The following is a 12766-nucleotide window of genomic DNA, read 5'->3' as shown; positions in this document are numbered from 1 at the left end:
TTGAGTGCACTTCACGTGAGGTTTTGGGCTATAAGAAGCCCACCTTTTCATCCCCATCCAATGACCCGGTCTGGTGGCTACGTGCTGTGGTCAGAGGTTCAAAAAAAGTCTAGGTTGCGGAGAAGGACAAGATTTGATTGGAAAGAGAAAATGTACACAGACCAAGACCGAGGATAAATGGCAAAATACTATGTGCGTGTATGTGTAGAGCTGTGAGAAGCTGAGGCAGGCAGTCCTCTCCCAGGCTGCATTTAGAGATGCAGCTCTCTCAAATATAGCTGACCTACTTTTTTCGGGGTCTTCACACATGTTCCCCAATTAGAACGATAGCACACACAATAATTTACTGAACACCTCTGTCTGATTTAATGGTTTAATTATATTACCAGTGGGACCTTGTGTACCTGAAGCCATTCTTGCTGCACAGCGCTTGCAAAGAACACCTATGGGATGCTGAAATGTGACTGTAAATTATTTATTTTTAACTTGCCCAACTCAGAGGTGACTCTCCACTGGCAGCTGGGGGCTGCTTCATAAAATCTGACAGGCCTATTATATCAGGCATAATATAAAACTATAGCTAACTTCTCTTCTCAACGGGTGCATTGAAGCTTGAATTACATTCCCTAATTCACAGCTTCAATGTGTGAATTTTGTGGTTCCTTGACAGATGGTAGTTAGGCCATCTTAATATAGTATATTAATGCATATATTTATTGTGGTTTGATAATATACTTTACAATGTGTGTAGCTGTGGATTAAATAGTAAAGCTTGTGGTTATATACACCAAATGCAGAAAAGTGATGGATGATGAAAAGATTGAATGTGAAAGCCTTAAAAAAAATCAATGAACATTTAAAATGGATCCAGATAGCCACAAGTAAATAGTTATTTTAATAGCTGTTTACGGAGTCAGAAAAAGGGACCTACTAGTATACCTTGAAAAAGGAAATTCCTGAGTGTTTTCCACCAAATTAGTTTGTAAACACCCCAACAAGCATAAAAGATGATGAAACTAATAGTTAAAAAAACATGGAAAAGCTCCTTGAGAATCGTGCAGTTTTATCTAGTGCTTCAATTTTTGACTGTAACAATACTTATGGATCTGCGTATTATTAATTTAATCAATTTTTATTTTCAAATAAAAAGAAAAAAATAGACATAAACCATTTTTTGTTTCCTGCAAGTGATATTTATTTTTCTAATGAATCCATTATGAAATGTGCTAATTGACTTAAATAACCCATAAGTACAACCCTGTCGCTCACATACACGATGAGCCATTAAAACACCTGTTTTCTACAGGGGAGCCTTTTCTGTAGTCAGAAGGTGCGTGAAGATCTCTTCTGGCCAAGAGTATGCTGCCAAAATCATCAACACCAAGAAGCTCTCTGCCAGAGGTAAGCTACCAACACAAAAAAAACTGCAATGAAAGAACACATCACCTGTGCAACTATAGTTACATGTGTGTGAAGTGTGGATATTGCAGACCTTTGATGATGGTACTTTCGGCTCCTATGGAGAGAGCAAGTGTGTGTTTGTTGGAAGGAGGCGACAGACTCACCGTGATTTTGACTTGATCATGATTTTTTTATATGACCTGCACTCAAACAATTGTGAGTATATGTGTTCTGAATCGATTTAGAGCTCTGGCTGGTCTTGGCGTCCCAGGGGCAGAACTCTCGCAGAGCCGACCCAATTCTTTCACATCCGTCACTGTAATTGTAGCCACTGGCCTGGTTGCCTGCAGGCTTAATGCACACATAGACACATGCGCGCGTACATGTATATTCTTACACTTTACAACACACTATCTCACTCTCGTATACAAAATCATCAACAGCAACAAGCTCTCTGCCAGGGGTGAGCTACCAACATAAAAAACAAAAACAAAAAAAATGGCAATGAAAGAACACATCGCCTGTGCAAACTAGTTACATGTGTAATACTACATTCCGACATGCTAGCAAATAGCACACAGAGCCAGACATGCCAAGTAAAGAACCAATAGCTGTTGTCTTTCCACAGAAGGTCTCCAGCCATTGCGGACTTGTGTCCTAACATTGAATTTGTAAGCGCCGGGTATTTTTCTTGAGTACAATTATTTAAATAGAAATGTTTCTGATTAAAAAAGTGAACTGAGGGTGAGAACCTGGAGTACATATATACCTTACATCTTTTTTTATTCTATACAAGTGGAACAATGAAGTCTGAAAATTAAGTACAAAGTACCACATAACCCCCACCCCAAAAATATATATCTGCAAATCCTTATCAAATTGTCAATTGAATTCTGTTATCGCATTTGTGCAAGTTAGTTAGTAAGACACACTCCTAAGATCGCAGATGTTGTTTTTTGGATGCTTCCTTTTCAGTATACAGATTCATATACATATTCATTACACAATGCCATGAATTCCAATAATGATTTGAAATGAGGACTAAAAAGCACACAGCACACTTTTTTGTCAGTTAATCTCACATGAACCCTGGCTCAGAGAAGCCAACGGCTATTATGTATGCTGCTGACTCTTTGCCAACTCGGATTTGTAGATGGAGCGATAGTTTTTAAGTGTCACTGAGCCCATATTGGAGCTTATGTCCTTTTTGTTTGACAATATTGATTTGATATAGGTGTAAATTGAGTCATGAGCTTGGAAACAGGAAATTAAATTCATAAATCAAGGTTGCAGTACATTCTGTCAATTAACCACACTTTTATTACTTCTAACACATTGGCAATAGTATTTCATATACAGTATTGTTTTGTACCATGGGTCTGCATCAATGTGGCTTGATTTCTCATCCCTGCACGCCATCTGTTTTTTTCTTCTTTAGAAAGTCAATATGGAGAATTGCTGAAAATAATTGCCATATCGATGATCCATTTATTGAAAAACAAATTCCGACTATGAATCTTTTTTTGACATAGGCTATAATTGTCCACTTAATTGACTAGCCACATTTTAGCATTGTTTATAATAAATTACGTATCTTTGTTGTAGTGTCAGAAGCAACTACAAACGATAGAAATCTGATTTCAATTATGATTTCGTCACGATTTTCCTTTCAACATGAAAAATCCTCATCCCCTAGCATATGCTCATTCTTTTTCCAGGTATAGGCTGCTATTTGCATATTTTCCCCAAGACTAACATTTCACCATCTATTCCTGCCTTCATCCACTTGTCACACACCATGTTTCAAGTCATCGCTGACTCCGCCTCATGCTTTCCGCAACAATTTGCTCTTCCGCTCGCTCATGTGATCTGGGAGTGCACCGTCGGTAATAGACACCTTTGCAGCAGGATCCACATGCATGCTGGGAGAGCTTTAAAAATAACTGCAAAGGAGCACCTCACCACATATGCATTCAGATCTCATACTAACACACACACCCACACATCCAGGCCTTGCTATAGCTCAGCTTTTTTTCCCCTCCATTTGTGTCTACATAGCTGGCATGCTGGCGTGTCAGATATGGTCTTACCCTCTTTCCGCGATAAGCCCTAGAGTTGCATTGCCGATTCCCCTCTCTCTGGCAGCATCACGGCCGCCTGCCCCCCACCTAGCCTGACCCATTCCCTCTGTGTTTGCGTATGTGCATGCCTGCTCAAGCGTTTTCATGTGTGTGCGCTAATATAAAGAATTGAAAGAGGTTTAGTGTGGGATTGGGTGCGGTGAATTCAGCAATAATGCAGTAACTGTAAATTTCAGTTTCCGGTTTTGCGTATACACTGGTCCTTTGATACGTAATCTGACTATGTTGCATTCCGTTAAAGTAGCAAATGAGGCAACATATGAGTGGAAACAGGCAAAAAAATCTGAGGAAGCAAACCGTTGGAGGGAAAGTGAGGATGACAGCATTGGACGTGTGTGTGTTTGCGCCATATTCCTCACAGCATATCTGCGCGCTCCTCTTATGCATGCATCAGTGTCACTGCGACCCTGTCTGCCAGCTTTTGTTGCTTCGTATTTGCTCGTGATTGGCAGCACAGGGCTCACCCCATGAGTGTGTGTTTGCGGTGCCTCATCTGTTTATATGTTTGTTTATATGCATATGAGTGTCCTTGATTGTGTGTCTGTGAGCTGACTTCACTTCCTGGCTATGTGACCCTTGCAGCCTGTCTCAGCTGTTTGTTCTAGGCAATAAAGATGTCTCACATTTGCCTTGCTCAGGTGGAAAAATCCCAAAGAATTGTGGGAGAGACTGATAATGATAAGGACAGGATTTTAAAGAGATACATGATAGCTGATGCAATAAATCAACTATTGTTATGAAATAGTGCTCATTCATAGTAACTACTACTCTGATGATGATTTTTTTTACATTTTAAATAATGTTGTGGTGTCATGGTTACAGAAATGGCATGTGTACACCAGCCTCCCTAATGTCGATGTCACTTAAAGATTGGTCTTTATGGTTCTCCCTCCCCTCTATCTTATCATTTATTGTCATCTGCCTTCATGACTGCTTCCTTGCAATAAAAGATGAAGGAAGTAGAGAGACAGAAGTGATGGGCGGGGGAGAGAAAGCGGGGAGGGGTATGTGGCTCAAATGACTCACTGGGTATTTGATGCTAAAAATATATGTTGATACTCCCTATCTCTGTGTCTGTCTTTCTCTCTTTCACCGTCTCTCATGCACACGCAGAGTGATTTCATCTTTACAAATAAGACAGGTTGATATCATTTATTTTATGTAATGCTCATTGGTCTGGCCAGCTGGATTTCCAATCTGCAATAGTGAGGCTGAATTACTAACTCCAAAGATTTTTTTCCCCCCAATTTTGCATATTGCTTATTTAAGCAATTCCAAAATGGCCCATACAGGAAATGGAAAGAGAGCTACCTTTTGTCTTAAAATGCTTGGTTTAGTGGAGTTAAAAACTGCTCAAGCACATGAAGCATAAAAACTGCTTGACTGTACTTCAGGTGGAGCTAACATACAAAGACAAAAAAAGGAAAGGAATGCCACTACTTAGCAGTGGTAATTGCATTTGCTAATGGTAAACTGGTACCAAACAGCCCCTATTTTGGTGGTATAATGTATTAGTAGACACATCTCTATTCGGTAAGAACTATCATCACTGCTCATATTACCATGTACAGGTGTCAAAGTGGTGGCCCGGGGGCCAAATCTGGCTCGCCCTATCATTTTGTGCGGCCCGAGAAAGTAAATCATGAGTGCCGACTTTCTGTTTTAGGATCAAATTAAAATGAAGAGTAAAGATGTATATTACATTTCCTGATTTCCCCCTTTTTAAATCAATAATTGTAATTTTTTAATCAATTTTTTCGGTTTTTAGTTCAAAAATCATTTTGTAATATATAAAAAAAGCTCAAATAAACATTTTTTTAGATCTATAAAAAAACTGAATATTCAGGGCTTTTAATCCAGTTCTTTTAATCCATCTATTAAAAAAAATCTAAATATTATATCTAAAATGGTCCGGCCCACATAAAATCGAGTTGACGTTAATGCGGCCCGCGAACCAACCCGAGTCTGACACCCTTGAGTAGTGCCTGTACATACAAAGCACCTGATTTAATGTCTTAAGCATTGGTATTTACTGCACTGGTTTAAAAGTATGTCACGCGTTACTCCCATGAGAGGAGCCCTAAGACAAATTCAATTTTCTCCTCTTGCACTCTCACTGTAACCCTTGTGTTTGAAAATAACGCCATTTACAACAAAGCGACAGTTACAACTTATAGAAAAAGTGTACATATCTGTCGAGACCAATGGTGGTTCTCATCGCCCTCTTTTTCTCATAGAATTTCTGCCTTAAATTATCACAGAACAACATGATCCCTCCTGCTATTCTTTTTCTTACCATCCCACATGGATTGATAGTTTTTACACCGGCAGTCTGGTCACTGTCGCTGAGTGCTTAGGAGTCGTGGCATTCACAACAGTCCAGAGTGATCAAGTATTAATAGACTGAGGACATAGATATGACGATGCAGTGAAAAGCACTGTCATTTCGCTGCAAGTGGACCCCGTAAAAGGGGGATGACAGACAGACGGTCAATTATGAAGTCATGATAAGCTTGTTACGACAATTTACAATGACCCATACTGCATTGAGTATGCCTGCAAGATTAGATGATAACAATTTAGTCAGAAAGAAATATGTTGTTATCTTTTTGTGCTTTATACAGTATACAACACCAATTGAAATAATTACATCTGATTAAATTTGGAAGGTGTACCTCAAGGAGTGGCCTGTGACCTTGGATCTTATACTATTTATTATGAGATAGTATTTCATTTGCAACATCTGTCATCTGTAAGTCTCATTACTAGAATGTCTGTACCATTTTTACTACTGATCATGTACATAGACTGAGTGATGATGCATACAGTATGCACAGTACATTACGAAGCTCGCAACAGTACTCTGGGGACGGTTTTATCTCTGACACCATCCACATTTAGTTTCTCCACCGAAGAGAAAGCAAGGGAGTAACCAGTCTCATAATTCTTCCTCTATTGGGAATGCGAGGAGAGTGGCAGCTTTTTATTGTCCCTGAGGGTTTCATTAGAACCGCCAGCTTCTGCACAGCTACGATGCTACCATATGGAGAAGGACCATTTAGCTGCTCGCTGGCAGAGGATGTTGCAGTTACCACACAACATCATTTTCATTTAAACTCTTAATTAAATTAGACTACAGCAGTTCCTGATGTTTTTGCTTACACTATTTCGGGGGAAAAAAACCTCAGCTTCAGTGGGTCTGAAATTGAATACAAAATTGTTCACGAGCCATTTACTTGGTAATCGAAGAACTGGAAGTCAAAATGGGAAAAAGCTAAATGTCTACAAGGAAGATTAAGTTTGAAAAACGGTAGTGATTTGTCATTTAAAATTGTGATTCATCTCTTTGATTGGCTGGCAAATACTTGAACAATCTAATTAGAATTTGAGAAAATAATTTGTCGATGTAGTGTAAAACGTTCTGTTAGACTTGGAGCAACACAAGTCTTTGGTGTATAATGTACCTTTTATCAATTGTGTCAAAGTTAACATCAAATGTAAATCAATACAGGTGACCTCTTTTGTGTTTGTGTGAGATCTGTGGGTAAAGATGACAGCAATAGTGATCAAATGCAAACCCTCCACTCAGTTTGTTAAGAATGCATTTTCCGTGTGGGTTGTTTGTTTGTACTTCCCTCTGCCCGGTGTTTACAGTGCTATATTTTGGCAGATTTTCTTCCATTGCTGACATGCCATGTCACATCTTAATTTCTCTGACTCTACATATGGTCACAGAGGACACAACAGAAGTCTAAGTAAAGTCTTTGAATTGCACAAAGACATGCATTCAGTGTGGTTGCAAGAACCAAATTGGGTTCAACTGTTTGGCTGTTGATGATACAAGTTGGTACAGTATGACAAAGATATATATGTAAATATATATTACCCTTCCCTCTAATTTAGGCTGGCATTTACCATATGAAGTGTTTTGATGAACATACTGTTGGTACCAGTTTGGGCTTCTCTGTCTTCACCTGTGTAGAGTTTGATAGTTTAGAGAAAACTCTGTGTCGGCCATTTGCATGCAAGGTTGGTTCCACTGCAGAGAGACAAGAGGAGAGACCTGCCACTGCCAGCTCTGATTGGTCGTGGAGTTGCTAGACAACAGATGTCCTAGAAGATGGGGGTTGACTACCTGTGGATAGTTTGAAAACCACTAGAAAAGTGAATGTAGAAAATTACTGTGTGGATGAATGAAGTTCGATTGGAAAAGATTCAGAAACACATTTACATGTTACAGTAAATTTGAGCTGGTGTCATGGTTTTATTAAGGCACATGTTAATAACCTGCTTAATTTGAGTATTTAATATCCATTAACTTGACTATTTCAGCTTTAGGCAAGCCTGTTGTTAAATGGTACAAGGCATAATAAACACTAAAAATACAGGTCACTCATTTTTGAATAGTCTTTTGATGGTAGTGCTGCATTAACAGTACTGACAAAACAGAACGTGCAAACTCTACAAAGGAAGGTCGGAACCCACCAGGGATTTAATCATTGATCTCAGAACTGTAAGGCGGACATATAAACAACTCGTCCACCAGGCCCTTTAGTGACTTATTAAAAATATTTTTTTAACAAAAAAAATGAATTACATACCCTATAAAATTGCCATTCAATTTGGAATCGAATCATAATCTAATTGAATCATAGTCCAGATGATTCAAACTGAATCGTAATGACGCTGAATCAACTGGTTCTTAAACCGTGTCACACAACGGGTATTGAGATGCGTATTGAATTGGACTTATTGGAGAGATGCACACCTCCAACAAAATGGAAGGCACTTGCAGTATATTGAAAGCTACATTTATAGCTTCTTTATTTAAGGAGTGACTACTACTAAAATGAGAGAAAGGATAATGTATGTAAGACAGGCTTCTTCCATGGCTCAGAAAAGAATGCGTCTCTAATGACGATAATGTCTTAACCCCACTATTGTTAGGATTTATTTTCTACTTTTTGATTTGTGTGGGGAATAATATATTTCACCTTCACTCCAAACTTAACTTTAAATAAGATGCATCCTCAGGTTTGCATACTGTTTTGGGAAGATGCAGCAGAATAAACACTAATGATGCCAAGAAGTCAGCTCGTATTCTGAGATGAACTCATTTAATAGAAGAAAAAAATATCAAGAGCAGAGGAAGGAGAAATGGGTGAGAGGGAAAATAGGCGTCCTATTTTATAAAAAAAAAAAAGAGAGAGAGCGAAAGTAGAACCCTCTGCTCCTTTTCCCTTTCCCTCCCTCTTTTTCTTGCTGGCTGTGTCCCGAGGCAAAGCTGTGAAGTGGGTCGCCTCAACACCGTGGTTCATCACTCATTTTAACCATAGCGCCTTCCAATCATTTGTTCCAAATGGGAATCATCCGATTTTTCTTCCAAAAGAGTACACTGACTTACTACATCAATAGATACTCTGCACCTGCAGACCAGTATGAGTACCAATGTAAGAACTACATAAAAATTCTTCCTTTATTCAAAAAAATCACAGCTCCAGCCAACTGCAAAATATCAATTGTTCTGTTGATTTTTTTTTAAATTATGCATTTTAATGTTAAAATGTAGAATTCACATTAGATTTACTGAACTGTGCCTAACCTTTTTTACTGTATGCGCTATGTTCTGATGTTAATGCATGCAATGTAAAAGTTAGGTTAAATCATGTGTTTTCGAAACCTTTTAGACGTACTTTGAGGTCATTGTAGGTTTCAAAAGACAGTTTGTAAATATCCTCCTATGATGACATTAACGTCCATTTACTCACCTGATGACAGTGCACTTGTGATGAAAGACGGGAAGTTAAACCTTGGTTTATTTGAGAATTAGTTTCCCAACATTTCAATTTTTGTTTGCTTGCCTGATGATTACGCATTCAAATTTCTTGTACATTTCAAACTATTCTGTGTGATATAATATCATTTCCGACTGTATGATGAAGGGGAAAAACAACAACAACAAAAATCCACTGCAAAATATAACTGTTATTTTTCAGTTTATTTCCCCTTGTCAGGACTTGGGGCAATCTTGTATTTTCTATTCTGCCGCTTGGTAATATGCACTAATATAAACTGAGTGATGTACTTCTCACAGTTGTCACTGTTTGAATGGGTAGTGCTTGGCATTGCTGATTTCACCGCCTGTTCCAGATGGTCAGGCGCGGTTGGTGTGGTCTTTCTCCAAAAGCATTCTTGTATTTATTTCCTCTCTCTTCTTTCTCTTATTTTGATTTCAACTCATTTCAACTCCAAACTCCTCTTACCCTTGTACTACTTTTATTTCACTGCCCTTATTGGTCAGACTGAGACATTTCAGTAAGGTTAATACGTAATTGATTGCTATATGTTATTGTACGTCATTTATCTTAGTCAGTTTTATACTTCAAGATTTAGTCAAAAAAATTCTACTACCCCTTTGGGATGCTACACGTGATCAACTTTTAGCATCTGTTTCTGTTGTCCAAATGAGGAGAACGCCCTTGGTACCAATGCTTAATAAAAATACTGTATATTGATTTAATGAATGAAGAGAGCAAATTTCATCTGATTATTTGGAGTTCTGACAGGTACAACTGATGTGGACAGTGTATGTACTACTTGTCTGTTAAACACACTTTTCTGAGAACATGTCAGGTCACATTGTTATTGTCTAACATCTCACTTCTGATAAGGAAAGACCAACACACAAACACACACACACACACAAACACGTAACAAAGCAGAGTCACACGGTGACAACAATGCAGCCGAGGCCATGTCAGATGATTCAGAAAGCCAATCACTGCACTAAAAATAACTGGGTTTGTTACATTTGTGTTTCACTTTCAGATCATCAAAAGCTGGAGAGAGAGGCGAGAATCTGCCGTTTACTAAAGCACCCCAACATCGGTGAGTCCTGATAGAAGCCTCTCTGGATAAATCATGTGCAAAAAGAGGTTTTAATCATTCCCAGTTGTGGTAATTGTGGACACCAAGCCTGTGAGGAAGACGCACATGTGTACACGTGGTTCCTAATGATGATTTATTCGCACAATAGCTTGGCTGAGTCATCAGAATGAAAGAAGTCCAAGACTTTTGCTTCATTATGAAACCTCCACAGAGTTCTCCTTTTCCCTTTCCAAAATCTGCAAATGATTGCACTATGGGTTCAAACAGCCATTTAAATGACTTTTATTTTGCGTCTTATTTTTTTGGATGGCTGTTTTTCAAACTAATTGCAAATATGGTTGGTAACCATTATTTTGACCTATAAAGAAGAGTTGCAAACATCCATGCTGACAAAATCTGTGCGTTTAGTGTCAATACAATTGCTAAAATATCTACATACATGTTTCAAGACACAATAGTGCACCGTTATAAAAAACCCGACAGTATAACAGTTGTTTTTCATCAAATGACTTATGATGTAAAAAGTATGTATATGTGGAATCTGTCTGATGCCGTCACATCAGTGTTGTTGTTCTATTCACCATATAGTTAAAGTTTTATAGTGTATTTTATTGTGTTCCCTTTTTTATGAGTAAAATTAAGTGTACTCTTAATAATTTAGAATCAGCACCTTTCTTCAAATCAATTATATAACTGCAACATCCACAATTATTATTATGTTTCGCTCTTGGGAAGAATTTTAATGGCAATCCACATATCTGCATCACTATCTAGAAACCAACTACAATTTTGTAATTTAGCTAATCCAAATATTTAGCTACATATTAAAATAATCAGTGATACCTCAATTTTTAGGACATATTACTTTTTTTACAGTTAAGTATGATAGAAGCCCAATACTTCTGCCTTTTTCAAATATGGCTTTGTTTTCAACTTTTACTCTGCACTCTCTTTTCCTCTTCATCTCTACAGTTCGTCTCCATGACAGCATATCAGAGGAGGGATTCCACTATTTGGTTTTTGATCTGTAAGTCGTCCATTTGGCACTTGAATTTTTTTTTTAAATTTAAATGTTTATTTTGTGTTTTCTAACTTAAACTCCCCTCATGTGAATCCTAGGACAATGTGAATTAGTGAAAGACCTCTGCTTCTTAAGAGGATGTTTAAAATAATGATAACATATCAAAAGCTATAAAGAACCTGATAAATGCATTATTTCAGATAAACATTAAAATTGATAGACTATTGTCTTTCATAAATTTATCTATTTTGAGTCTTCTGTCTGGCAGACACACTGGCACTCTTTTGGAGATCTGTTTTAGTAGGTTGAACTATGATCATATTAGGTTCGTATTATTTCTTTAAATATGCGTTACATAAATTTTGAATTTACTTGATCAAGTTTGTAAATTAGTTTCCTTAGAAAATTCCCAGTATGTCTTTAACAAAAAAAATATATATAGTAGGTCACTTTTTCTGGCCTTTGGTACTAATTGGATTTAATTATTATGTGGCAAACTGTATTAAATTAGAACTTTGGGTATTTTATTTTGAATTGTTCACTCTGATTTCATGAGTTGTCAGTGGCAAGTGTTTGTATTATAAGCACCAAAGGCATGTGTGTGGACAAAGAGAAAGTATATGAACAAGTTCTCTTGTGTCCATCAGTGTGACAGGAGGAGAGCTCTTTGAGGACATTGTGGCTCGTGAATACTACAGTGAGGCTGATGCCAGGTAATCTGCACATTCTTCTAAAACGGCTGGACGTGTCTGAGTTGTCAGGGCAGAGAATATGTAGGTCTTTGTGTACCGTTCACATATGGTCGACTCTGAGGTATGATGCAGCTGCCGCTCCTCTGAGGCATCTCAGAAAGCTATTTATAAAGGTGATTAACGACATATAGCCTGCGGTATTAATCATATGCTGCCTATCTCACGGAGCCAGCTATGTATTTCCCCAGAGACGGTCAGAGGATGGAAGGCAGAATGGTAGTGTTCTTCTGTGGTTGCGGTTGTTTGCCTGAATCATCATAAATAAATGTCTGATTAAGAGAATGATGAATTGCTATGAGCTGGTGTCCTCACCTCATTCTCTTTTTCAAGAACTTGCCATACATTTTGTATTATTAGATAACATGCCCGTATGCTTAATCGGGTTCTGCTTCTTCCCTAAGCCACTGCATCCAGCAGATCCTGGAGAGTGTCCACCACTGCCATGTCAATGGGATCGTCCATAGGGATTTAAAGGTTTGTATGATCCCTCCCCTTTTGTCCTAAGGTATTGTCTCCACCTCCTGTAGTTAGATTCAAAGAGACTGGGATGGAACAGCACAGGT

At 38.1% G+C, this 12766-nt stretch overlaps 1 protein-coding gene across 13 annotated transcripts in view; it reads left to right on the top strand.

The window, feature by feature from the left end:
- Positions 1–12766, top strand: part of camk2d2 (calcium/calmodulin-dependent protein kinase (CaM kinase) II delta 2) — a 40259-nt gene that overhangs the window by 3768 nt on the left and 23725 nt on the right. For all 13 annotated transcript variants that reach the window (XM_077605898.1, XM_077605899.1, XM_077605902.1 and 10 more), the window contains 5 exons: positions 1307–1401; positions 10371–10430; positions 11403–11457; positions 12099–12164; positions 12605–12677. In XM_077605898.1, coding sequence (XP_077462024.1) covers positions 1307–1401; positions 10371–10430; positions 11403–11457; positions 12099–12164; positions 12605–12677 — 349 coding nt within the window. The remainder of the gene's footprint in view (positions 1–1306; positions 1402–10370; positions 10431–11402; positions 11458–12098; positions 12165–12604; positions 12678–12766) is intronic.

This window comes from Stigmatopora argus, chromosome 7 (assembly GCF_051989625.1).
Source record: "Stigmatopora argus isolate UIUO_Sarg chromosome 7, RoL_Sarg_1.0, whole genome shotgun sequence".
NCBI classification, from domain to species: Eukaryota; Metazoa; Chordata; class Actinopteri; order Syngnathiformes; family Syngnathidae; genus Stigmatopora; species Stigmatopora argus.
Note: the sequence above shows the minus strand (reverse complement) of the source record. Positions and strands in the feature narration are given on the sequence as shown.